At 33.2% G+C, this 26404-nt stretch overlaps 2 protein-coding genes across 4 annotated transcripts in view; one reads left to right on the top strand and one right to left on the bottom strand.

The window, feature by feature from the left end:
* Positions 1-377: 377 nt before the first annotated feature.
* Positions 378-9887, top strand: LOC131954175 (guanosine-3',5'-bis(diphosphate) 3'-pyrophosphohydrolase MESH1). 3 transcript variants are annotated; one of them, XM_059317712.1, is made up of 5 exons: positions 378-503; positions 3034-3204; positions 3502-3557; positions 3973-4054; positions 4530-7087. In XM_059317712.1, exons 1-5 carry the CDS (start codon positions 491-493, stop codon positions 4817-4819), a joined length of 612 nt encoding a protein of 203 aa, XP_059173695.1. In that variant the 5' UTR covers positions 378-490; the 3' UTR covers positions 4820-7087. The 3 variants fall into 3 exon arrangements, with proteins under 3 accessions (XP_059173695.1, XP_059173697.1, XP_059173696.1); XM_059317714.1 differs by lacking the exon at positions 378-503 and adding an exon at positions 932-985 and having other exon boundaries at positions 4530-9887; XM_059317713.1 differs by lacking the exon at positions 378-503 and adding an exon at positions 994-1098.
* Positions 9888-10745: 858 nt separating this feature from the next.
* The window catches only part of LOC131954171 (activin receptor type-1), a 40216-nt gene continuing 24557 nt past the window's right edge, over positions 10746-26404 (bottom strand). Inside the window, exons 2-11 of the mRNA XM_059317706.1 lie at positions 22551-22663; positions 21239-21422; positions 20575-20777; positions 19292-19379; positions 18429-18673; positions 17414-17538; positions 16100-16214; positions 15560-15695; positions 14878-15008; positions 10746-14329 (exon numbers count right to left, since the gene is read on the bottom strand). Of these exons, the coding sequence (XP_059173689.1) occupies positions 14111-14329; positions 14878-15008; positions 15560-15695; positions 16100-16214; positions 17414-17538; positions 18429-18673; positions 19292-19379; positions 20575-20777; positions 21239-21422; positions 22551-22663 (1559 nt within the window). The 3' untranslated portion in view covers positions 10746-14110. The remainder of the gene's footprint in view (positions 14330-14877; positions 15009-15559; positions 15696-16099; positions 16215-17413; positions 17539-18428; positions 18674-19291; positions 19380-20574; positions 20778-21238; positions 21423-22550; positions 22664-26404) is intronic.

Genomic DNA, 26404 nt, shown 5'->3' on the forward strand with positions numbered 1-26404 from the left:
TAATGTATATAATTTTGTTTTAATTTTTCTAATAGGTATTGGTAGTCTATGTTATTTATTATTTTAAATGTGTCGGATTTTTTTAGCTATATACACTATATAGATCTAGTTATTTCTTCCTTTGTCACTAATATCGTTCAGTGTCAACGTGTAATAAAGCATATCGTTTTGACCAATAACTTTTATAAAATATTTTTCTCAAACAAGAATAGTATTAAAATATATAGGCCTATGATACCCGTGTAACGGGTACCGACGGCTAGTAAAAAAATAAAAATGAAAACTATGGCCTATTGGCTAATAATTTTCTTAATTGTAGTGGAAATTCCCACAAGACCGCACATTGCTAGCGCGTGCGCGGCATCGTTCAACGAACACCAAGTTAGTAAACACCGTGGAACAAACAAGGACCACCGCTCCTCCTACCAGAACAGTTACTTGTGACAATAAATTACAGCAACCGAAGCCCCTTCAAAAACAGAAAACAATCATGTTTAAAACGAGTAATGTCTCAAATAAAGTTTGTCATGTTAAGAGTAAATTTTCAATTGGATGACCCCTGGTTCTAATTACACTAAATCATACTACAAAATTTGAAATAGAATTGCAGAAGTTGTTTTTTTTTCCACGAGAGATTAAATCTTTTTTAATAAGTGAAACTGAGATTCTGATCATGCTTAAATTATTTAATAGGTATCCATTTAATTGCATTTATACTGATCAGTACAAGTATAAGAACAGCTGGTTAAGAAAATCCGTGGGCTTAACACCACGTTTACACTTGCAACATGTAGATCTATACCTGGACAAAAAAACTCGCCACAAGTTAATGTTATTGAAAACATTCTCCACTCGGAACATGAATAGCTTACTTGTTACGAGTTGGGTTTTTTTTTTTAACTCCAGACATGTTGCAAATGTGAACGCGGTGTAACCCTGCATGCAACTTCCGCCATATCAAAACAAATCTTTGCAGCCAAAAGAAGTGTGTGTTGTCTCTGTGTAATACTCAAATAAATAATATATCAGTAGAAGTTGTTGATCTAGCTTATCAACTTACATTTATACGCATTTTTCACTTAAGCCTTAAATTTAACGGTAACAAGTGGACAAAATATGCAGTTTTTTAATTTTAGATTATTAAACTCCGACCCCCCCCCCCCCCCCCGCATAAATAAAACAACAAACATTTACATTACCGTAATTTACCACAAGAAATTAATTACGTCATTCTTACTTATCACTTATCTAACTCAAACTTATAGTAGAATCCTTAGTTAGACTCTAGTAGATCTAGTAACTACTAGATCTAGATCTAATATCTACATTCTAAAATCTAACTACAAAATACATTTTGACTGATTCACAAGGACCTAGATTCTAGATCTAGGTTGGAAGGAAGGGGTCTGTAATTTACTAATTTTGTGACAATTTGTGGGGAAGTTCAGATGGACACAATTGGGCCATTGGCAGATCTAGAATTCTAGATCTAGTGGGGCTTCATACTGAATTTACTCATACTTTTGCATTTGAATGAAAACTTTATTTTAAAGTAATTTTACATAGGCCTACTGAAATTTAGCAGATTTTTCGTGTCTTTGAAACAAAAAAAGTTTTTGTAAATTGTTATAGAAATTGATTGTTAATAAATAAATAGGGGCCTATAAATATAGGCCTAGTTATATACTAAATACTATATATACTCTATGTTATCCGTGCTCAGTCAATATTTTTTTTTTTTAGAAATAAATTGTTTAAAAAAATTGAACTGCAATTTTGAAGGGGGAGGGTGTTGTAGGCTGAAATATGATTTCATTTTAGGGTGGGGGTCTGGCATTTTGTGTGGAGGGGAGGTAAAAATCATTTTTTTAAAAGCGTGACATCATTAATGCTAGAAACATATTACAAAGATGGTATAACAAATGTTGTCATAAAATAAAACATAAAAAATACAAAGGTTAGATTGTAATGTGCCACACCCCCTCAAGATATCATTAGTTTACTAAGCTATTTATCACAATTTATAACTCAAATTTAAATTAATTTTCAAATTTTTGTTACATATTTGGGTAAGATGAAGCACATATGCCAAGTACTTGCCAAGTAATTTTTACAAAAGTGATGACCCTGGCTTTGAAATTTCCCCCCCCCCCCCCGGTAATTGTGACATTAAACATAATGTGAATATATGCTAAATTGACTTTGTTTACTATGACATTGTGATTGTGATTATTGATAAATTTTTCATAACTAAATATTTTTTTTAAATGTTCATCAAACTGTTTATCTTTAAATCTGACTTTAATCTTAATGCCTAACCAAACACTAACCATAAAAAAGTTCAACAAACACTTTTTATTTACTTAGTAAATCAGATAAAAAGATGAATAAAAATTTAGGATTAAACAGAATAGAACCCACGCCTCTTAGTGAATGTCCTGAAGTACACTCACACCAACCACCAGTGCAGTTGTGAAAAGTCGAACGTCGTACACAAGTCGATAAATATAAATATTCTTGCATGCCTAAGACGATAAAATATAACAATAATATGATTGGCAGTGTACAAATTATACTTAGTTAGACATTATTCTCTAACTTTTTTCTGCTACACCTAGGGAAAAAATCCCAAACTTATACTGTAATTTTGTTTACCATTGAAATAGGATTTTTTTTTTTTTAATCTACACAAGCTCTGCCATTCAAAGACAGTTTGCGTATGCATGTCAATTATACCCATATGAATTTTAAGTTGATAACTTTAATAGGTGTTAAATGAAAGACTGAACATCCAAATGATGTCCTAATTCCTCCTCCCCCACTTCATTCATAAAAGTTCACTTGATTATAATTTTTACAAGTTATCTGTCTGGAAATATTCTGCTCTAAAATGGCTTATGATATGGGCGACCTAACAATAATGATTTTTGCAGATAGTCGGATTCCTATCACCAGCCTCTGTCCCCAACAGTGATGAATGATTTTTTTGTTCACATCAAAATTTTAATCCATACCTATTATGTCTTTGTTTAGGAACTTCTGTGCAATCAATGGCTACTAGCATCAGTACAGGCTCTAGTGCCGAATCATCACAAAACAAGGTTTGTAAAGAAATCATACGCTGTGTTAACTTTGCAGCATTGAAGCACAAGGACCAACGCAGAAAAGATGAAAACCAAACACCGTATGTGAACCATGTTATAGGTAAGTCTGTGGCCTGCATTGATTTTTGAATAGAGTGCACAATTTGAAAGTACTGCTTTCTAATACGTTTATAGAAAGTTAATAAGTTAGTAGTAAAGAGTGATACTTTTCAATGAAAGTGAGATTTGCCAGCTACTGAACCTACATCTTCATATAATAATGAACTAGTGATTTAAATTTTTATTTTCATTTACTGCAAACTTTAAGTAACCCATTAATTATTTTAGCGAAAATAGTCACAATATTAATTAGAAAAAATTCACCTATAAAACATAACTTGTTTTTCACTTGATACAGGGGTTGCATATATTTTAACCCATGAAGCAGGAGTGTGTGATATCCCAATTATTCAAGTAAGTTTTTTTTCTAAGTAACTATTAGCTATTTCACTTGACATATTCCTTTGTGGCCCCTGAGGAACATAGAGCTGCATTCACAGCTCTCCACCGGTCTCTGTTTTAAGCAGCTCTCCTTAGGGGCCCCCAATTTTTTTTGGATTTTGGACCCCCCCCCCCCCCCCACAAAAATCCACTTTTTTTCCCTTATAAAAGTCCATACGCATCTGCAAAAATCAATTTCTTCAGACCCCCCCCCCCCCCCACTGTGTGGACGTCATAAATGGATGACCCCTTATTTGCACCTATGTAGTTGTAAGCCTGGCAGCCCTTGCCTCTCTTCCCATTGTCCTCCAGGATTGCCTGGGCTATTGCAATACAGATTTAATCAAAATAAAATTGTGTAAAATGTGCTTTGTTTATCTCCCGCTAGGCTGCACTACTTCATGACACTGTTGAAGACACAGACACAAGCATTTATGAAATTCAGACTGAATTTGGGGAAGATGTAGCCAGTAGGTAGACTTTTATATTAGTCCAATTCTTTAAAAAATCTAATAGATACATAGTTACAAAAAGCATGAAAATAGTAGGGCAACTAGGATTGCAGTCATTCAACCCTGTTTTCAGCTCCACCACCCTTACAACTTACCCATAATTCAAACTATTTTTGTGTTATGAATTTTTGGAACACATTTCTTAACAGCTTTACTAGAAAGTTGAAATCCACATAAAAAAATTAAAATATGTATTGAACTTTAATGGATAGACTAAATAATGTGATTAAATAAAGCTCAGACAGTTATTTTTCTTTGTATTTTACCTTTAATATAATGCTTCATGTGTAACTACAACCACATTTCTTTACTACATTACTGTTTGATTAAGAAAGTTTAATGTTTCTAAAAAGTGACTTAGGTTTAATAACTTTGTGTATTAGAAAAAAAAATTAAGTTTTTTGTTAGTTAATTGAGGTGTAATTTTCAACAGATTTAGTAAGGGAAGTAACAGATGACAAAACACTCTCAAAAGAGGAAAGAAAGCGCAATCAAATTCTTCATGCACCGCAGTCTTCTAATCGAGCCAAACTTGTGAAGCTGGCAGATAAATTATACAACCTCCGTGACTTAAGGCGCACCACCCCGCAAGGCTGGACACAGGAACGAGTGCAAGAGTACTTTGAATGGGCAGCAAAAGTCGTAGCGGGATTAAGGGGAACAAACAAAAATTTGGAGGATACACTGGATGTGCTGTTTTCCGAGAGGGGCATACATATATGATTTTTAATTTGACAGCTTTTGTTTTGAAATTACAGCTAACAAGAAGTTGTTTAGATTTAAACCCCTGGGTCAATATTTTTATAAGGCAACTTGTACTGTTTACCTCAGGTAAGTAACTATTTGAGAATGTTTTAAGATTATAGTGCCATTAAATAGTTGTATCTGATCATTTAATCCATTGAAAAGTGTAGATTATTATAGTTACCCCGTAAGACTTACAACTAAACTGTGTTACTAATATCAACAGTCAACATAGATAGAAGATATCACTAAATGAAATTCAGCCTGAGGTATTTAAACAGTGCTATCTCTTACCATGTCTAGAATCTAGTTTCTGAAATAAAATTCTCACACAACTTTATGTTATAGGGTCATCTTAGATATGTTGTATTGAGCAAAGATAGTGGGACATTTCTGATTAAAGCAGAGAATCACTGATTCCATTGCCACCAATGGTATGTGTATACTACAGTGGATGAGAAAAGAAACTGAGTATCATTTTGATTTGCTGTATGTTATGTTAAAAATGGCAAAAGAAAAGTTGTTTTGTAAAAATCCACTTATCATTTTTTTTAAAACAGTAATGGAATATCATAGACAGCATGTATTAAATGCTTAAATGTTCTGTTCCTAATTTGACCTTTAAATAGTGCAATATCATAAATGGTTATTTGCCAGTATTTGAATGTGAGTCACAGAATGGCTTTAAATGTTTTTTCTTTTTTTTTGTCTTGTGTGATACTTATTTACCATAGGATTTTATATCCAATTTGACATTTATTTTATCTCTCTGGTTGATCAATTGCTTTGTTAAAGATTTGTGTATGTAAGTTTGTCTTGTTCTTTGAAGTCAAATATTTGCATACTATTAACATTTAGTTGAGATGACTATAAAAGGCGCCACTTGTAGTCTACTAAAATATAAATTGTTATGCCAGTGAAACCATGATTCACAGAAAGGCATTTTTTAAAATAAAATATATTTATTTTCCATTGAAATAGGTTTTTAACTGTGAATAGCAACATTTTTAGTGTGCAACTGGTAAGAAAAAATAATCATTAATCCCTTTGTTTTATAGTTAACAATAATCCACTTGTTAAAATTACAAGTAACTTGTTTAATTATTTATGAAATCTAATGCAGATATTATTCTTGAGAGTTTTTCAAATCCTAAACTCATAAGCAACATATTTTTAAAATTATTATTTACTGCGGGAATATCCTATTGTGGTCATGACCTTACTTTTACATGGACTTTTTTTTTAATGCTGGGAAAAATGAAATGTTTATTTAATAGAGAATTATGTATGACTTTTTCCACATTTCTAAGTTTATCTATAAATCATTTGTTCAAGTAATACTTTTTTTAAATGCTAGTTATCTCCATTGGAAAGCAAAGTGGTTGTGCTAGAAGCTTTGTTACTGCACAATTACATTTGTTCTGAACAAATCCTCAACAGTTGCTTGAGAATTCAGATTGTTTTCTTGGCACTTATTGATGCAACAGTTCATTAAATACTCTGACTGATCTATTACCACCATTAACATCAAAACTTGTTGCTAGTTTTCATCAATCCCTATTTGACTACTGCAACTTTACTCGGTAATTTGTACTTTGATAAAATCTTTAGAATTTGTTTTATGGTTGTCTGTACAGCATGGCTTATATCCTATTTATTTTAAACTAAAAACATGATCATCTAGTTTTATCTCATAACCAAGGAAAACCCAATATATAATGTTAACTATTTTTTTATTTATTTTTTGGCAAAAATTCATAAAAATTAATTATTAAAAACATACTTGTAGTTTCAGATTTGCTTTAGACAGCATTTTTCATTCACCATACTTTTTTAAACTGCTGTTAAGTCCTAGTAGCTCATGCTGCATGGTGGATTTCCTGGTTAGTATAGCCTAAAGAAACTTGACATGCTGTACATACCTGCTTATGTAAAGTAAAATGATCATCATTGTAAGTGTAGTAAAATATCTATGTTTACATATCGGTTATAATGCAACACATTCCAGCATTATATTTTCAAATGTTGTAATCAATTGGAAACTACCAATCTGACATATTTTGATATTTATGTATAGGCCTACTAGATATAGGTGTGATTATTAAATGGTATCATTGATTTCAAGATATAGGATAATTTAAAAAAAATGAAACCTTGTACATTTTGCTGGCAACAACTCCATCATGAAGATGTTTTTCTGGGGGCTGTGTGGTCTGGTTTGTTCCACTAATAAAATTGAGTACTGTTTTTAATGGCTTGATTTATATTCTCTCAGTTTTAATTCAGTTTACTTCTCTTTAAAAATAATGTTTTTTTTTTGTTTCAATCTTGTTTTTAGACCAGTTTATATCTAATTTTGTTTACTATTTAAACTGCATATTTTTGTTCCATAAAATAAGCTGTATTTTGAATAGTTTACCTTTATATTTATTATATGCAACAAAATACAATTTGTTTATTGAAATAGTTAATATAAAAAAATATCAAGAAAAATAAATGCTTATATTTAAATGATAATTGACAATATTATGAGTAGGCCTAAAGCTATTTTCTCTTTAGTTTCTGTATCTAAGATGTTGAATTTTATAGTAGTTTACCTTAATGTGATTGTAACTTGTGCCATTTAAAGAAGCCTTGGTGAATTTTAGCCTTTAAATTGTTTCATCTTACCCATTGTCTATTACAGGCCATGTTTTAAATGAAAAAAGTGTTAGTTATATGTCCATAAATCAACTATATGTAGTTTACATTTTGTTGTGCTGATGATACATCTTGATATATAGAATGCTGTATGGACATAAATTAGCTGGCTGAGACTCTGGTTGAAAACATATTTAGATAGTTAGCTGATAATGTTTCACATTTTTAAAATATATTTGCAACATAGCAGATGCATTAAACACTGTCCCAAAACTTGAAACATAGCTGATGCAATGACCACTGGCCTGAATATTGGGACATAGCTGATGTGATTACTACTAGCCCAATACTTGGGAAATATAGCAGATGCAATAACCATTGGCCCCAATCTTGAAACATCGTGGGCACAATGGCCACTGGCCTGAATATTGGGACATAGATGATGTGATCACTACTAGCCCGATACTTGGAACATAACTGATGCAATGACCACTTAACCAAAACTTGGAGGCATAGCAGATGCAATGACTACTGGCCTGAATATTCAGACAAAGCAGATGTAATGAACAATAGTAAAGTTCAATACTTGGGACATAGCTGAAGCAATGACCACTGGCCTGAATAATGAAATAAAGCTAATGTAATGACCAATAGTATAGCCCAATACTTGGGACATAGCGGATGCAATGACCACTGGCCTGAATAATGGGACAAAGCAGATGTAATGACCAATAGTATAGCCCAATTCTTGGGACATAGCAGATGCAATGACCACTAGCCCTATACTTGGGACCTAGTGGATGCAATGACCACTGTCCTGAATAATGAAATAAAGCTAATGTAATTACCAGTAGTATAGCCTAATACTTGAGACATAGCAGATGCAATGACCACTAGCCCAATACTTGGGACCACTAGCCCAATACTTGGGACATTGCCGATGCAATGACCACTGGCCTGAATAATGAAACAAAGCCGATGTAATGACCAATAGTATAGCCTAATACTTGAGAAATAGCAGATGCATTGACCACTGTCCTGAATAATGAAATAAAGTAGATGTAATGACCAATACTTGGGACATAGCGGATGCAATGACCACTTGTTAAACACTTGAAAACTGCTGGAGAACTACTCAAACACAGCCTACTAGCTGCTGAGATAACCATAGCCACCTATTTGGAAATCAATTTAGATTTTTATATCTAATCTTTACAGTAGAGATCATGGAATCATCTTTGATATTGATACAGTGAATCTGTATAGCATGTGTTAATATTTTGCTTTTAACAGTATTAAACACTGTTTTTGTGATGAACAACCATGAATATATTTAGATCAAACAGTATTTTATCTCCCTGCTTGTTTATTAGTCAATATGGATAATGGTAGAATAGTTTTGTCCATACTGAAAGTGTAATATGTAGTGTTTGTCTAATAAATAATCCTGAAACAATAGAATAGGTAGTTTCTTTTGTTATGTTTTTTTTTGTTCTAAAATTGTAATTTAAAATTTTTTTGTTGTTGCTTAGTATTTTAAAAAAAATGATTGTGTTGTATATTTTAAATGCTATTTTGTATATCATCTGTTATATCTGGTAATTAATGTTCAATTCTAATTCCATTGTCTTATGTTAACAATTAATGTTTTAATAGTTAAAACAAAAATACTTTTGCATCCATTGATTACCATCCATACTTCGGTGTGCTTGAATTTTGTAATAGCATGAACATGCATAGAACAATTCATCTTGCATTGTGCTTAATTGTCTGTTGTGTATCTTAGATTTTCCTATAATTTAACAATATTTGTATTATTTTATTATGGAGGAGGGGAGATAACCACTCTATTTTTTTCCCCTTAATAACAAAGACAAATATTTTAAATTTTTTTTTTACAAGTTTAGACTTTTGTTCTCCTTATAAATTTACACAGTAAGCACATTCATTTCACAAGTAGTCTTGGGTAAATAAAGAAAAATTTATTTTTATTACACAAAACGTTATAGATCTATATCAATTGGAGAAATTTATTTAGTGCACTGTCACATTTAAAATACCATCTTTTCACATTTATTGAGATATAAATTTTTTACATAGAAATATTTAACTGCTTTACAATAATAACTATTTTATGATTGTATGTGTATACCTAAATGTTAGATCAAGCTTGAACTGTGAAGACTGAGCATCTGCAAGCTGTCTCTGTAGTCTTTACGAAGCCTTGACCTTTACCTTGTTGACATAGATGATGAAATTGTTACAATTTACCACCCTTTAGAGTTGTGTACAACCTATTCATCATCCTTTAGAGTTGTTTTACACATGTGCATTGATATTACTGGTGTTGGTTAACTGTTGATATTATACATTGTTTGTCTTCATTAATAAAGCTTTTGAATGGATACTTCATTTTAATTCCTTTACTTTGTCATCTCCACTTTGTCAAGTGGAACTTATTCTACTTTTAGTTTTTCAAAAGCACATAATATAAGAGTATTGTTTCAGATAGACGAAATATCACAAATAAGTAAAAGATCTAATTCTCTGCCTACCAAATTTTGAGTAATTTCCGTTGACTGGAAGTAGTACTTTATTTCTGATTTTTCAAAAAACTCATATGAATTTTTTTCTAGGAGATTCTATTGTATTTTAAAAAGTTTAAGTAATTAAAAATAGATTAAAAAAACATGTCTATATCCTGAGTTGCCATCCCAGTTTTATATAAGAATATTCAAGAAAGTTTAGGGGAGATCACTCCCGGTTTATTTTTGTTGCTATTTTACATTTTTATGATAAATTTTTAAATAAAATTTTAGAATATTTTGGGGAAAATTCAGTATTTAAAATTCAAATTGCCATTTTACAATTTATTTACTATCAGAAATATTTTCAAACAGATTAAAAGAATAATACTGGCAGAATGTTTTGAAATGAGATGGAGATATTTAATTATTTATCATGCTAAACTAAATACATATCAAAGCCTGGGTTACAAGATGAGAAGAGCCCATGTTGCCCATGTAACAGACCTCTGTCTTCACATTGCTGTTGTGTACAAGCTTGAGTTTACTAAAAGAATGAAGAGTTTGAGATGATTGTGTCAAGCAGGTTTATTGATGTTAAACTCACCATGTTTGCTAGGGGCCTACTCATTTTATAAAGAGAGATAAAGAACTGCTCAAGAGTTCTAGCTTAAATTTTGGTCACTACTGAAGTGAAAGCAAATAAAAATTAGAAACTTAGATAAGAAACAATGTTTACATCTGTATGAGACAAGTTTATTTTCATTGACACAATGCTATTTAAAATTATTCACCTTTTAAACTTGACAAATATGTTTATAAAAATAAATAAAAGACTGAACATGTGTCAAATACTGACAATGATAATGTGATAATATTTTCTAGACCTTAATTACATTACAATGAAAATAATAATGGCAAGGTAAATAAACCATGAGGATAATGACAATTATAATGTATAGCAAAACCAAAATAGAGAAAAAAATATAGAAACATGACAAAATGCATTGTATGGATGAGCACTTCATGAAATAAAAATAAGACATGACTGTAAAACTATTACTCACTCACAAGGACAGTTATTTGTTATGGGTGAAAATAAAACACCCCACAATATAAGAGATTCTTATTATTTTAGCAGAAAAATTCACTAACCTCATTTGATTTTAAATATTCCCTAGGAATAATGCAACAAGCTAAAGTTATTTAACAATGTATTTAACTCTTGTTAGTTGTTGTGCTTTACTGTAAAAGTTGTTGCAAGAGTAATAATGAAAGGTTGTCATTTTTTTTAAACAACATTGCCTACCTAGCCCCTATTCAGGGAATTTCATGATTTGAAATACAATAAATAAAAATGTTTACAAAAAATAAGGGAAAGTAAGTTTAAAAAAAACAGAAATGTAACAGTATTTACAGTAAAAAATAATTTTGGCTAGACAAAAACTAGAACAAATATTTTATTTAAATTCACTTCATACAATGGAACATTTTCTCAACAATTATACCATTCATATAATTTGTGTTTTTCATATAATAACTTATTACATTATTTACAAAGCATTTTTAAATAACTTCCACAAACAATCAATACAACTACCTCACAACTTCACATCACAGTTCACAAAGAAAAGATTAATTAATACAATGGACAATGCCATTGGTAAGTAAATGAAATTTGCAATAAAATATTTTGGTTCTTATAAAAAATTGACAGCAGGACACAACCGTATTGTACAGATGTTTTCTTGTCTGTATTGCTGTTAAAATCACGGTTAGCATTAGGGTTAAGTATAGGTCAAAGATAACATGATAAAGCTACTAGCAAGAAAATAGCCTCTAATACAGCCCTTCTTAACCTTTTTGGAGGTAATAATCCTGCATGTTTCATATGTGCATTAACAAACCCTTTTTAATAGTTTGCAGTCTGAACTGAATGAAATCTTATTGTTGGGTGTGTAGCTTGACCTTTGCCAAATCCCTGGGGTTTGATCGACCCCAGGTTCAAGAACCACTGCTCTTGTAAATTCTGCTGACATTTCAAATAACTACCAAAATATTTTTAATGCCTTTTCATTTGTTGTTTTAAAACATTAGGGAAATGGACAATTTATTCTTGGCTCATATACATACAGTGCTGCCAGTTGGCAAATCCCAACACAAAAAAACCCCTTCTAGTTCTTCACCACTTCAACAATAGGAAGACTTATCATGTATAGAACAGAATATTTTATCATATGAATATAACAAAATATTTTAACATAAATAAATTATGAAAACTATTAATAAATTGTTATCTAAAATTCACTTTTAAAAAATTTTCAAAAAATTAAAAAAAGTTTAAGTAATTTTTAAGTAATGCACTCGTTTCGTTATATTTATTAATTTATAGTATAAAAATTAAAATGTAAGTTCTGAAAAAAAAAAAGAAAGAAAAAACTCACTTCTATTTCATTTTCAGGGAATGTTAGATAAATGTGACACAAAAAATTAACAATTACACTGTTGTTTACTAAACATGTTTTAGTTTTTAAAGATTTCTTTCTTTAAAAACCTGCATGGATAATGGAAGCTTTTAAACTGAAAGCAATTAATTTAAAACAATCGATTTCATGGTCAAAAAATTAACTAATATGAAATTCAAATCCTTAGATAGCAGTGTATAATGCTAATACCAAAAGATGAGAAAATACAAATTAAATTTGTACTTGGGCTCAGTTTTAAGGAAGCATTATTGCTATGTTTGTAAGAGTATTTACATTTACAACTGGGCTAAACAAACAAATTTCAGTTGATATGGTTGATTTCAGAATTTTGATATAGCTTTCAGTCTTCCACAAACGTTTGATACAGCATTCACACATTTCCTACTGGAATTTTACTTCTTAGCTTGTTCAGATAAAATCTGGCATATCATACTTAATCAGGCTTTCACATTCATAAAAATCTGGCTTCCATCATAAAAAATGTGTGTTCTACTTTTTTTTTAAGATCTGGTGCTTCATAAATATTGTAAACACCAAACAACACTAGTAATTAGCTCTTCTTCTTTCTACACCATTAATACATTAACTCCTTACCTAGATATAACTACAAAATTGACACAATTAACTAAAAAAAATTACGTTTCAAATAATTTAGTTGTATAATTAATAACAAATTAAATAAAACTTTAGAATTGTCCCAAAGGCTAAGTATAGTTAGATTTAGCAAGTAGGCTTGGATTGTTTTTACGTATCAAAATTTTACATGGTTCAATTCTAAATTTCTTAATTTTTTTACAATTAACAAAAACATTTTAAAAATTATTTGCTTTAACAGCTGGATGAATTTTATTATAAAAAGAAAAACAACTAAGCACACTTAAAATCTATTATACATGATTGACCCATTTAATAAAAGAAAGAAAAGTAATAAATTTACAATCATTTGAATGGAAGAAACCAAACTACAGAAATGAACATTCATGATAAATACATAACATTATATAATAAACCAGTATCAAATGAGTTTCCACCAACAAAAATAGATTGCGTTTTGTCAAAGCTAGTTCGCCCTCCAAGATAAGCTCAAATTGTCTGTTGATTCAAGAAAACATTGCCTATCACAGTAGATCCATTTTTTGATTGCTGGTTGGCCAGAAGGTCTGAAAGAACAGAAGCCCAGTTGCTGCATGACGATGATGCTCAATGTACTTTAGTGTCCTCAAAATAGTGCACATTTTTACTTATCTGCACACCTTTCAGTATACAGCACACCTTTTAGCATACTGCACACATTTCACTATTATGTACACCATAGTGTACAATTTTCCACTGCACTGAGCTGTTTTAAAAAACCTGATTGTTTTATTGTACTTGCTCTTAAAATATTTGTGTACTGAAGTGAATTGTACTCATTCCATTCACAACATCTTCTAGTTTTAATATTCTGTATTCTTTTCACTGTACAATTTTTCACTGTTCAGTACTCCTTTCACTGTCCTGCACTCATTTGCTTGCAATCTCCTCAAAGGACTGCACTTGTCAAGCTGATTCAGTACTGGGCTGGTTGAGTTATCCAGGTAAAACATTCACAAGTCAACAAGTTACCTCCCCTCCTCCCCCTAGGACCTGGCGCTGTAGTTGCCAGAGCTGTTACCAGAGCTGCTGCCACTGCTGCTGTCCACTATCTTGGGCATGAGTTTCTCTGTCTTCTCCGCCCGGTCCCCAGTGGTCAGCTTGAGCATGTTGAACAGGTTTTTCTTCACTCTCAGGATGGTCAGCCGTGATTTGGGGTTGTGTGCCCAGCACTCGCTGATGATTTTGGCCATCTCACACATCAACTGAGGGAGGAAGAAGACATCATTATAATTAAGGTTGGGGCAAAGGTAGAAATACTAGCAAAACATGAACCTATAATAGCAATTCAATTAACAAGTTAGTTATTTAAAAAACAGAAATATCTTATAGAAAGGTTGGGATAAAAGTAGCAATACTAGCAAAATAACTAGATGCACCTATGCTGGCAATTTATTAACAATTAAAATAGTAATTAAAAAAAAGAATAAATTACAGCAACACGGGCTAAGGTAGCAATACTTGCAAAAATACCTAGATACAACTATGCTGGGAATTCATTAACAATTAAAATAGTAATCTAAAGGAAGAAATTTCTTACAGCAATGTTGGGGCAAAGGTAGCAATACTAGCAAAAATAGCTAGATGCACCTATGCTGACAATTCATTACAATTAAAATAGTAATCCAAACGAAGAAATATCTAACAGCAAAGTTGGGGGATAGGTAGCAATACTAGCAAAAATAGCTATATACAACTACGCTGTGAATTCAATCAACAGAATTATAGTTATGAAATGGAAGAAATATCTTACAGGTTCTTTAGACCACTTGTTGGGTATGGGTGGCCGGTGCTGCTCTACAGTGACCACCTGTATCATGTCAGGGAACCCTGGGTCAGCTGGTACCACATCCCAGTAGGGGACTCTGTACTCTTCTGCAAATGCTGAAAACAAATTTGGTGTTTGTTTTTAGCAACGTCAATTTAAAAAATGATAACTGTAAAATTTATAAAAAAAAATAAAAAATCAATTTTGTCTCTAAGTAAACTAGCTTCATAGAGAAAAATTTCTAAAAAGCTAAGCACTATAAGAACTAAAAACTTAATGAGCCTCCAACTGGAGGATTAAGTAACACATTGTAGTGCAAGAACTGCTTTATTTCTGTGATGAATGAAATTTCAATTCAGTTTATGCATTTAATTCTTTTTATTGCTATTTCAGCATTATAGAGCCTCATAAGAATTATATCATAAGAATATGCAGCTTGCTCAAACACTGAACAAATAAACTCAAAGTAGTTTATGATATAGGTGTTTGTTGCTTAAACACTAGCATAAAAAATAATTCTACAACTGCCTTGATAAATATTTTTGAAATATCAACAGATAAAACCAATGCACAATTTTAAAAATTCGGAGTTCTAAAATATATGGTTTCCACAAGATTTAACATTAAGTTTTAACAAATGATCTATGTATCAATAACCCTGACTCACGTCTTGCTCTTCTTGATATCTCCCATAAGACCAGACCAAAAGAATAAACATCTGCACACTTGAAGGACTCAAAAAATGCAGGATTTAGTGTCTCTGTTAGTACCTCAGGTGCCATGTAACGTTTGGTACCCACACGCTGTCAAACAGAATCATACAACTTGTATTACATACAACACAAGTCAATTACAAAGGATCATAGAGAAAAAATGTATAAATAACTAAACAGTTTATAAAATATTTAAATTTTAAATATTTAAAGTATTTGTTGCATATAAACTGCCCGCTCCAATATTAATATAAACTGTAATTTACTATTACCCCTTCAACATGACAGAAACATTGTAATACTAATACAGTCCTTTGTTATAAAAATGAAAAAAGGTTAAGATCTAGTTAAATTGTAACATTTAACACCACAATTAATGTTAAAACTCATGGCTAAAGCTTATTTCAACTTTTCTCACACTTCCATAACAAGTTTTTTTTTTAGTGACGAAGTGAAAACAGTATGTGATGGACATAAATAGCACATGAACCTACCAGTTTACTGGGGTCTATGTCAGACTCTAAGCTGTCACTCCTAACAGCATGCCCCAGGTCTCCTAGACAACACTGGCCATTGTCTTTGACAAGAATATTTTTTGACTTGATGTCCCTGGAAAACAAAAGAAATGAGTTATCTCCCTGTCTGGTCACAATGTTTTTAATCACAACAGCTGCTTGGGATGCTAAATTCTCTCCCCTCCCCCAAAATGACTGACATGAAGTTAAATTTATAAATAAACATATATAATAAAATACTTAAAAAAAACTTTTTAAAAAACCACGTTTTTCTTGTGGACTAAAAAGTAGAAAATAACTATTTACATACATTTGATGACAAAAAACGTGGGTACGTTCACCATCAAATTTCCCGACCCATCTGCCCGACCCACGTTTTTTGTCATCAAATGTATGTAAATAGTTATTTTCTACTTTTTAGTCCACAAGAAAAACGTGGTTTTTTAAAAAGTTTTTTTTAAGTATTTTATTTTCTCCTTTTTAGTCCGTTGCTACACATGAAAAACGTGGTTTTTAAAAAAGTTTTTTATATAGTTTATTTTCTACTTTATCTAATGACTTGATTAAGTATGAATTGACTAAGTGTTTATAAATACACGGACTAAAAAAATCTTGAGCGACCAGGATTCGAACCTGGGTTGTCGCGGCCACAACGCGAAGTACTAACCACTATACGATCACGGCCAGCGCGCTCACATCGATTGGGGCCGAAGTAACTGTGTCTATAAGCCTCCAGTCTTGTCGGTATCTTTAGAAATCATGTCCTCAATTTTATGGTCCTTGGGGCGTAATTAAATTAAGCTAATTACCGTCTCTAATTGCTAGTTTTTATGATTGCATCTGAAATTGTTAGGCGAAAGTAGCCTACATGCCAAATTTCAGATCTATTGAGCAATCAGAAGTGGGTTAATTTTCGATGTCAATTTTAACAACAAACACACGCGAAGCTGAGTTAATAAAAACGTGTTAAAAATAGGTAAATAATATGTAAATAAAATAATATGTAAAAAAAAAAAAACCCATTCACAACAAAATCCCACCGACATAGGGGTCAGATAGGATCTGATTTGAGATGGGGTTATAATAAGGATGTAGTAAGATTTTGTTATTAATATCATGTATGTCTTGTTTGGAAAATAATATTTGCCAACTAGTAACATTTTTGTACTTTTTTATTTCCAGTCTTTATTTGTTCAAATATTTATTTAAAATTTTTAAAAATGGCCAGTATGAAATAGACCATGCTGGATATGAGATGTGCTAGTGAGCCTGATGTGGACATAATGCACCTACCTGTGTGCTATGGCAGGTTTCTCATGTTTCCCTGTTCCCTCCTTGATCTCATTGTGAAGGTGAGCCAGACCTGCAGCAGCTGAGTGGGCCAGGGTCAGCATCTCCTCCATGTCAATATCACTGCGCTGTAAGTAGAGGGTCAGTTATAGACTGGTCAGTGGCTAATTGTCTAGTGTAAAGTATGGATTCATGTCAATATCACTGCGCTGTGAGTAGAGGGTCAGTTATAGACTGGTCATTGGGTAATTCATGTCAATATCACTGCGCTGTGAGTAGAGGGTCAGTTATAGACTGGTCAGTGGCTAATTGTCTAATGTTAACTAGGGAATTCATGTCAATATAACAGAGCTGTGAGTAGAGGGTCAGTTACATATTAGTCAGTGTTAACTAGGGCAGCTGAGACACTGAGACAATCAGTGTATTCTTAAGGTTTACATAGCGTCAGTTTGACAGTCAAAATTATTCATGAGCTTTTAATTTAGGCTGTTAGAATTTTAATAGTGAATTTCATGGATATGCCAAAAATTGATAAAAAGATGAAATTGTACAAATATTATACAAGGGCCAATGTTTTAATGGGATGGCAAAGTCGGATGGTAACTAAAAAGTCATGATTTAGGATTTCCCAAAATCCACCCAGCTCTAATGGAAACCTGACTCATTAGTGAAAGTCAAGGTAGCTGGGTAAAGATTAACCAAACTATACTTTCATATGCAGTGGTAAACTCTACTTCACCTTCCCATTTTGACAGTCAGGGAGAGGGATCTATTTGTTTTTTAATGTTACCACAGTATGCAAAAGCTAATTACATCTGTGAGTAGCCTTTATTCACTGAACTGATGTTTTGTTAAAGAAGTGTTGCACAAGCCATAATTTAAGCAAATTCTAATATTGTTTTATTTAATAACAAGATATAATTAGATCAAATTCTCATATATTAATTGTGTTAATTAATAATACAAGCTATAATTTAATCAATTTCTCAAATATTAACTATGTTATTTAATCACAAACCTGCAAGTAATCGTATAAAGAACCATTATGGTGGTAGTGTACAATCAGCCAGTTCTGCGTACAGGACAAGATGCCCACAGTGTCCGAGGCGTAGTAGCCTAGGATGTTCTCATGGCGCAACATGCCGGTGTTGTAGATCTCTGTCTCGTGGTTCCAGCTGGTCTCATCAATGGAGGAGAAAGTCTTGACCGCCACGTCCTCATCCAGCCACTTGCCGCGCCAGACTTCACCAAATCTACCTTTGCCTGGGGGAAAGTAAAAATTAATGTGTAAAATAAAATTAATTATATGGAATATTGTTTTTTCTTTATTTGGGCCTGTTCAGGTTTGTGTGAATGTGATTTGTGTTTTTAGGGACGGCATGGTAGAGAGCTCGACTGCTAACCCGTGAGTTGAGTTTAAATCTGGGTTCAAATCAATGGAATGTACCTAAGCCCACCCAGCTCTGATGGGTACCTAACTTACATTAGGGAAACAAAGGTGCAAACATAGGGCTGACCACACTATCCCTTGACATGCCGAGATCTATGAATCAGATGAACTCTACTTCATCTGCCCCATGTGTCTTGGGCATGAACAGGATTATGAAGAAGATAATTTGTGTTTGTGAAGGGTAGTTTAGTTGTGTGGAGATGCTGAGTTCAGGTTTGTAATTGTCATTTTGGTTGGGATTGACTGTTTTAAAAATAAAGGCTTTATTTTTAAAATGGCTTCACAGCAAGTTATTTATTGCAATGTACAGCCCACCTTCCCATATTATTTCTTGCATTAACCAGAGTAAGATTTTTATTACACATTCAACATTGTTAAAAAAAAACGGATGTCAGTAAATACTGTACAAAAACCAGCAGGTAAAGATTTACCTATTTTCTCTATGAGAGTCACTTGTTTACCAACTGTCCTGCGCACTAATATAGGCTGACCAGAACCACTTCCTGTTGACCACTGGTCCTGAAGATACAAATAGACATTGGCTATTCAAATGTTCTTACATGATAATCCTAAAAACACACACAATAGACAACAAATTCTATATTTTAAAAATTTATCTACTGGATTTAACTTGGTTTAAAAGAAGGTCAAAAAGTTGGTTGCTTGACATTATTTACATTTTAAACAAATAGGCCTAATAAACATTCATGTTTCTTATTAAATGAGAAAAAATTAGTTCTAACAGTTAAACATAAGGGCAGTGAGATGGGTGGTAAAAGAAACAATGACAGGAGGACAGCTAGGAGCAGCAGGTCCTGACTTGTGTATGGACACAAGTGTATTTTTATTTTTTATTTTTTCCTGACCTCTGAAAGTATTCAGTAAGTTTATGGTGAACTATTTCCTCAATGTAGGGTTATCTCCCCTGTTCTTGTTGCCTAACTAACTTCAGCACAACAAAGGGTTAGTTATTCACAACATTTGGTTTTTTTTTTTAATGTAGTGTATTTATTATTTTATTGGTTGTGTGGCCTCTTTTTATTTGTTAGGGGTTTACCTTTGTTTTTTCATTCATGTTTCATTTCTCTATATTTCCCTATGTATTTATACAGTTTAGTGGTATGCATGGAAACAAAATGCAGAGACAAGGTAGATAACTTATGGGGAATAGGTATGAAATATAATGAGCAGGTATACCAAAACACAGTGACTAATGTACACAAAATATATTGACTAAGGTAGACAAAAGATGGTGACTTGGTATACATAACACAGTAACTATGGTAGACAAAAGACAGTGGCTAAGTACACAAAACACAGTGACTAGGTACACAAAACACAGTGACTAAGGTACACAAAAGACAGTAACTTAGGTAGGCAAAAGACAGTGACTAAGGTAGACAAAACACAGTGACTTAGGTACACAAAACAACACAAAATACAGTGACTAAGGTAAACAAAACACAGTGACTTAGGTACACAAAACAACACAAAATACAGTGACTAAGGTAAACAAAACACAGTGACTTAGGTACACAAAACAACACAAAATACAGTGACTAAGGTAAACAAAACACAGTGACTTAGGTACACAAAACAACACAAAATACAGTGACTAAGGTAAACAAAACACAGTGACTTAGGTACACAAAACACAGTGACTTAGGTACACAAAACAGTGACTACAGTAGGCTAAAGACAGTAACTTAGGTACCTGTTTCAAGCCATCTTGGAAACCTTTGTACATGCTATCATCCTCCAACAACCTGGCCTCAGCATTGGGCAGCAGGCCATCTGCCCTGCGCTTGTGGTAAACTTTTCTTACAATCAAGAATATGATGGGGGAGATGATAAACATGGTCAGGACGGCCGACACTACGATGACCACCTTCACAGTGAAGCTCATCTCATCATCTTCTGCAATACAGAAATAATTTCTAGGTAATTACATGATCAAAGACTGTATGTTAGGTCAAGGCATCAAGTTGTTTCTGTGGTCAAGGAGGGAGTACAAGATTTTATGGTCTATGTGGCTATGGATCTAAAGATGGGGGTTATGTACTATCATTAGGCTATGAACCTTTCTATGATTATACTATCAATGTGTGCATTACTAACAGATGGTTATGAACCTATGATAATGCTAATATAGGGACATTACATTCTAATTTCTGAGCTGGTAGCTTATGCTTATAAATTATGAGCATGACTAACCCACAGCTGTAGCTGGTAGATTCTAAAGAGCATGACTTACCCACGGCTGTAGCTGGTAGGTTCTAAAGAGCATGACTTACCCACGGCTGTAGCTGGTAGGTTCTAAATTCTGAGCATGACTTACCCACGGCTGTAGCTGGTAGATTCTAAAGAGCATGACTTACCCACGGCTGTAGCTGGTAGAGGCTCCACAGCCAAGTTGAGGTTGCACAAGTCCCCCTCACAACACTTGAAGAAGCCAGCATCAGCATTGGAGTTGCAGTTCATGTTGGAAGACTCCACTGTGCCAAAACAGTTCTTCTCCACCTCCAGACCCCCATTGATGTTGGTGCTCTTGTGGACATAGCACTGGGAAACAGACAAGGTATCTCATTACATTTTCAGCAGGGCAGAGGCGTATCGAGGGGGTGTGGGGGGTACATTTGTCCCCGGGCGCCGACCCGAGGGGGCGCCAAAATCGGTAAAAAAAAAATATGTAAAAGCTTATTTTAGTTCCAGTTTTGTATTATAAATATAAAAAATATTTGGGGAGGGGGGCGGGGCCCAAATTGAAAGTTTGTCCTGGGGCGCTGGGAAGGGTCGCTACGCCTATGCGGCAGGGTATATAGAGAATTGGTGCTGGTGTAAAAAAAAAGTATGCAATTTGGCTTATGGCTATGGTAGAACTTGAGATGGCATTAGCACTGACATTAGCAAGTTATGCTGGTATTTGGCATACTAACAGTATCTTATCATTTTTTAAGTAGATTTCATTTTTGTTGCATCATAGGAACAGTATACTATGTAGGCCTGCAAGACCAATAAATTATTAATTCAACTGTTTACAGCATGTAGTCTAGTTTCTTGACATGTGTACATAATTCTTTATTAAATAAAGAACATGATCACCCAGTTGCATTTAAAAAACTTAAGTCTCTTTATATTTCTAATACAAAACAAATACATAATTTAAAGCATATTTAGTATTGTTTCTTAGTCTATGTAACTCTCCACAATTATTTAAGTACTTCTGCATCTCTAGGTCATTTTGAGCTTTTATTAAGTCATGGTAAAATAGTGAAATGAAGAATGTATTAAGTAGTCCCTTAACTGTGTTTATTTTACAATAGACAGTAGGAAATGAGATTCCTATGTTATTGTTATTTAAAGCATTATTAAGGTGTTCATTATAATAGACTAAAACAAACTAAGATTCAATATAGATTCAATATCTCATTACATCAGTGCCCAATTATTACTGACACTAACTAATCAAGCAAGAATGATAAACAGATATGTTTATTTGCTCAAGTCAAGATGTTTTTCCTAACTCACAGGAACAAAGAGTTCTCTTAAGCACTGAACAGGGTAAGCAGTAACCCAATCCTACCATCACATTAGCACCAAAAAAAAAAAAACCTACACAAGAGCTGTGGATGAGTCAAAAATCACACCATGTTAAGATTGACTCAGGCTAACAGTAGAAAGTCTACCCACCTTTCCTTCAGTGAAACAATATTTATCATTCTGGTTAGGCCCACAAGCAGGTGGGTCGCAGGCACATCTGTACCTAACTTCAGTTGCATTCTGGCTGGAAAAAACTGGCGTGCCTGCAAACAAAAAGATAAAAATCATAATTAACTAATTAATTGATTAATTAATGATACAGTTTTAAGTAATCCAACTGATGATGGCACCAAAAGAGAATTTGTGTATTTATATATAAACTCTAGTTCACACTTTCAGCACCTGCATAAAATGTGTTTGGTAAGCCACATTTATTGCAGAAATTATAATGTAGAGATGAAAGCAATCTTTTTTGTAGTTTTTTAATCAAAGCTTTTAGTCTAAGTTAATTAATTGTAATAATATATTTTTAAATACTATAAAGCAGTAATTCCATAATCTAATCTGAATACAATATCATGATAATAAATCCCAATGCAACTGATGAAACCCACACCAGTGTGTATGTTTGTGAGGAATGACAGAGCATTGTGTAAGTAGAGTTGGAATCTTCTGTTTGTATGATGTGTTCATTCTTAAACAGTAAATACCCTTTAGACCTAAAGAGCTCATAAGGGAGATAAATAAGTCCTATGCCTTAAAAGAATCTTGTGATTGTATATCTGCCTTTCCTCATGTTTACTCAGGCACCCAATAGAGCTGAGTGGACTCAGGAAAACCCTACTCAACTACGGGAACCAAATTCAACATGTTCAGGTTAGCAGTAACATGCTCTACCACCCCACCCCACGTCACTGCTCAAAACCCACAAGCATTACATCTTGCGTTACTCTGATACCCTGATTACATAATGAAGTGGCCGGAGTGCAGTTTTATTACAAAACAATTGAAGCACTTAAGCAGCAATGTGAATGCCAAGCATGGTGTAACTGTAAACCAATTCTGGCACCGCCTGCGCTCTCTGGAAATCATCTCTTGTGTATGTGTAAACAATTTTAAAAAAAAAACCTCATGTGCTTTTAATATCCCCCCTAGCTCATCCTCAGATAGATCTATACCTCTAAAATTTGGCATTTTATTTCACACACTGGTCTCATGCAACCTCTGTTCTCCATTAACTTGGATAGGGAAAGAAAGAAAGAAAAAAAAGGTGGGATGGATCTTATTTCTTCTTGTTAGTAATTAAGGGATGTCTAGAGACTACCGGCACCAACTGTTACACGAATGGGATCCAAGTGTTCTCACAACGCACACAATGGATAGATCACTTGTGGCTGAGTAGAACAATAATATTATGAACAATCAATTGGCCAGGATGTTGAAGCAGGGTGTTTAGTCTAGGAGACAGATTAAAAGAAAATTAACAGCAAACTTGCTGTTGTTTTCCCTGCTGTCTGGGTATTATGCCAGCTGCCGGGGCCTGAATTGTGCTGGGTTAGAATAACATCAGGCTCTCTCACCCCCATATGTCCATCAGGTAAATTCAGATAATTATTTCCCTTGTTTTCTTCTTTATGAGCGGAGTATAGTTTTGTATTATAAATATCAAGGAGCTTGGGAAGATCAGTGTTACTCTGGGAAATGAAATTGTTTTAATAAACCGGGGAATTTTTAGCATAAACAAAGTTTCTCTGGATCACTTTATCTAGATCAGGAGTTTGGGGAAAGCAGCTCTGTACTAATTTATTTCAAACCATGGGGAATTTCATTAAAGTTGGATTAAGTACTTCTTAAAATAATACATTTTATACAAAAAGAACTCAAAATAAAACATTAAAAAATTTAAAATTTTTGCTGGATAAGGGAAAAATATAATTTAAAAATTAATTTTAAATAATTATCTAACTCTCTCTTGAATCCATAATTATCTAACAATAAAAACAATTATGGAAATGATTACAGCTTTTTTTTTTTTACATTTCCTTCACAATTTAGTTAATTTATTAAAACAGCTGTGTGAAAAAAATATTTCCTCAGGTGTTAATGATGAAGTGTGTGAAATAAGCCTAATGAGACGCGTTCTCTCTTTCAAAAACTGGCAAGTGTTGTGTAAACTGCTTCTTTGTTCTAGCCTTGATTCAGGGATCATGGCTTAGTTCCCACACTAGCTACCCATCACTTTGTTTTGTTAAGCGATATCTTTCACTTTCATTTCCGCAAAATACTGAAGTAATTATACCTATTTTTTTTTCTTTTGTCGGGGAACTCCTTTTTCAAAGGATTAAATTACAAGACAATGCTTATGTATAAAGTGGAGCTTTTAGACAGTACTGCCACTGGTACAGAAAATGTACAATATTCATTTTATTCATATTATATTTTCTGGTAAAATTAAGTATGAAGCAGCAACCTATAGAATGGGATGGGCTGGCTTAGCGGTAGAGCTCTAGATTTCTAACCCGAAAGTCTCGAGTTCAAATCTGGGTTCAAGTCAGTAGAATGTCCCTTAGTTCACTCAGCTCTGATGAGTACCTAACTCATGCTAGGGAAAGTAAAGGCACCTGGGCATAGTGCTGACCACATAATCCCTTCATATGCCAAGGTCCCAAAAAACAGGTGAACTCTACTTTGCCCCCATAGACAAAGCATCAAAATCCATAAGTGAGGATGGATTGGGCAAACAGGAGAACAAGAATATATCACCAGGCAGGTCATAGTGCCACAGAAAATGAAGCAAGGGTTGCAGGAATTACATGAGCCCAAATAAAGAAAGCCACCCAGAACCCACTCACATGGGTCTCACAAGATCAGATTAGTATTAAATTAAATTCTGTAACTCTTCATTTTCTAAGACTTCTATCTTCTATTAGTACAGATAAAAGTGAATATAAGCACTAAATTTAACTAGTATATGTTAAAGTAAGGATGTGACGTAATGTTTAAACAACACTGAACCAGATATATTGTACAAAGTTGTACTGGTTTAATTTAAATAGTTTAAGAAACTTTATTATGTCCCTTTAGGTAAATGAAGAATTATGTCCCTTTAAATACACGAAGTAGTAAATGACTGCTTTAATTGGAGGATCTTTTGTACTGGTTTACTTTAAATAGTTTAAGAAACTTTATTATGTCCCTTTAAGTAAATGAAGAATTATGTCCCTTTAAATACATGAAGTAGTAACTGACTGCTTTAATTGGAGGATTTTTTTATTGTATTAATTAGGCCTAACGATTTAAAAAAAAATATAAACTGTTGTCTGACTAAACCTTTCATTTCCCACCTAATTGTACTCACACCCACACAAACAACTCTCACACCCACACAAACAACTAGGGGCCTTGAGAGAACAAAAACACGGCACACAGAAACAGGCGGAAGCCAAACAACTGCTAGTAAGAGAGGGCTACCGGCAGCTATCCATGTCGATTTTTTTTGTTATGGTGAACGCGATGGTTTTAATAAGAGCACTTAGCCACTTTACCACATGTGGCACACTGATGTAATTACTGGAAGCGGGAGGCGGCACGACCATACCCATTTGTTGGCTAATAGTTTTTCCGCACTCTGATTGCTCGCTCTTCATCTCAATATTTCCTCATTACAATATTTCCGTATCTCATTATCTACTTTATAAAAAGGGATTGAAAAAGTTTATTAAATACTCATGAAGTATGTTTTAAAAAAAATTATAATTCAGCGGGAGCGGGGGAGTACAAGGGTTTGGGGGAACAATGTATGAATATGACAGTTCATAAACAACGCAAATTTGATAAGAAAAATTCTTAAGAAAACAACACAATTTTATTTATCAAAGTATCTATATATATAAAATCCAACAAAGTCAGACTCTTAAGCTCTTCGTCTGAGTTTGAAGTCCTATTATTAGCCCACACAGCCTAGCTTATATGAGCACAATTCATTCTCACAAAGCCACTGGCGA

Source organism: Physella acuta, unplaced genomic scaffold, assembly GCF_028476545.2.
Source record: "Physella acuta isolate Inbredline_101_S28 unplaced genomic scaffold, ASM2847654v3 ptg000978l, whole genome shotgun sequence".
Taxonomy (NCBI): Eukaryota; Metazoa; Mollusca; class Gastropoda; family Physidae; genus Physella; species Physella acuta.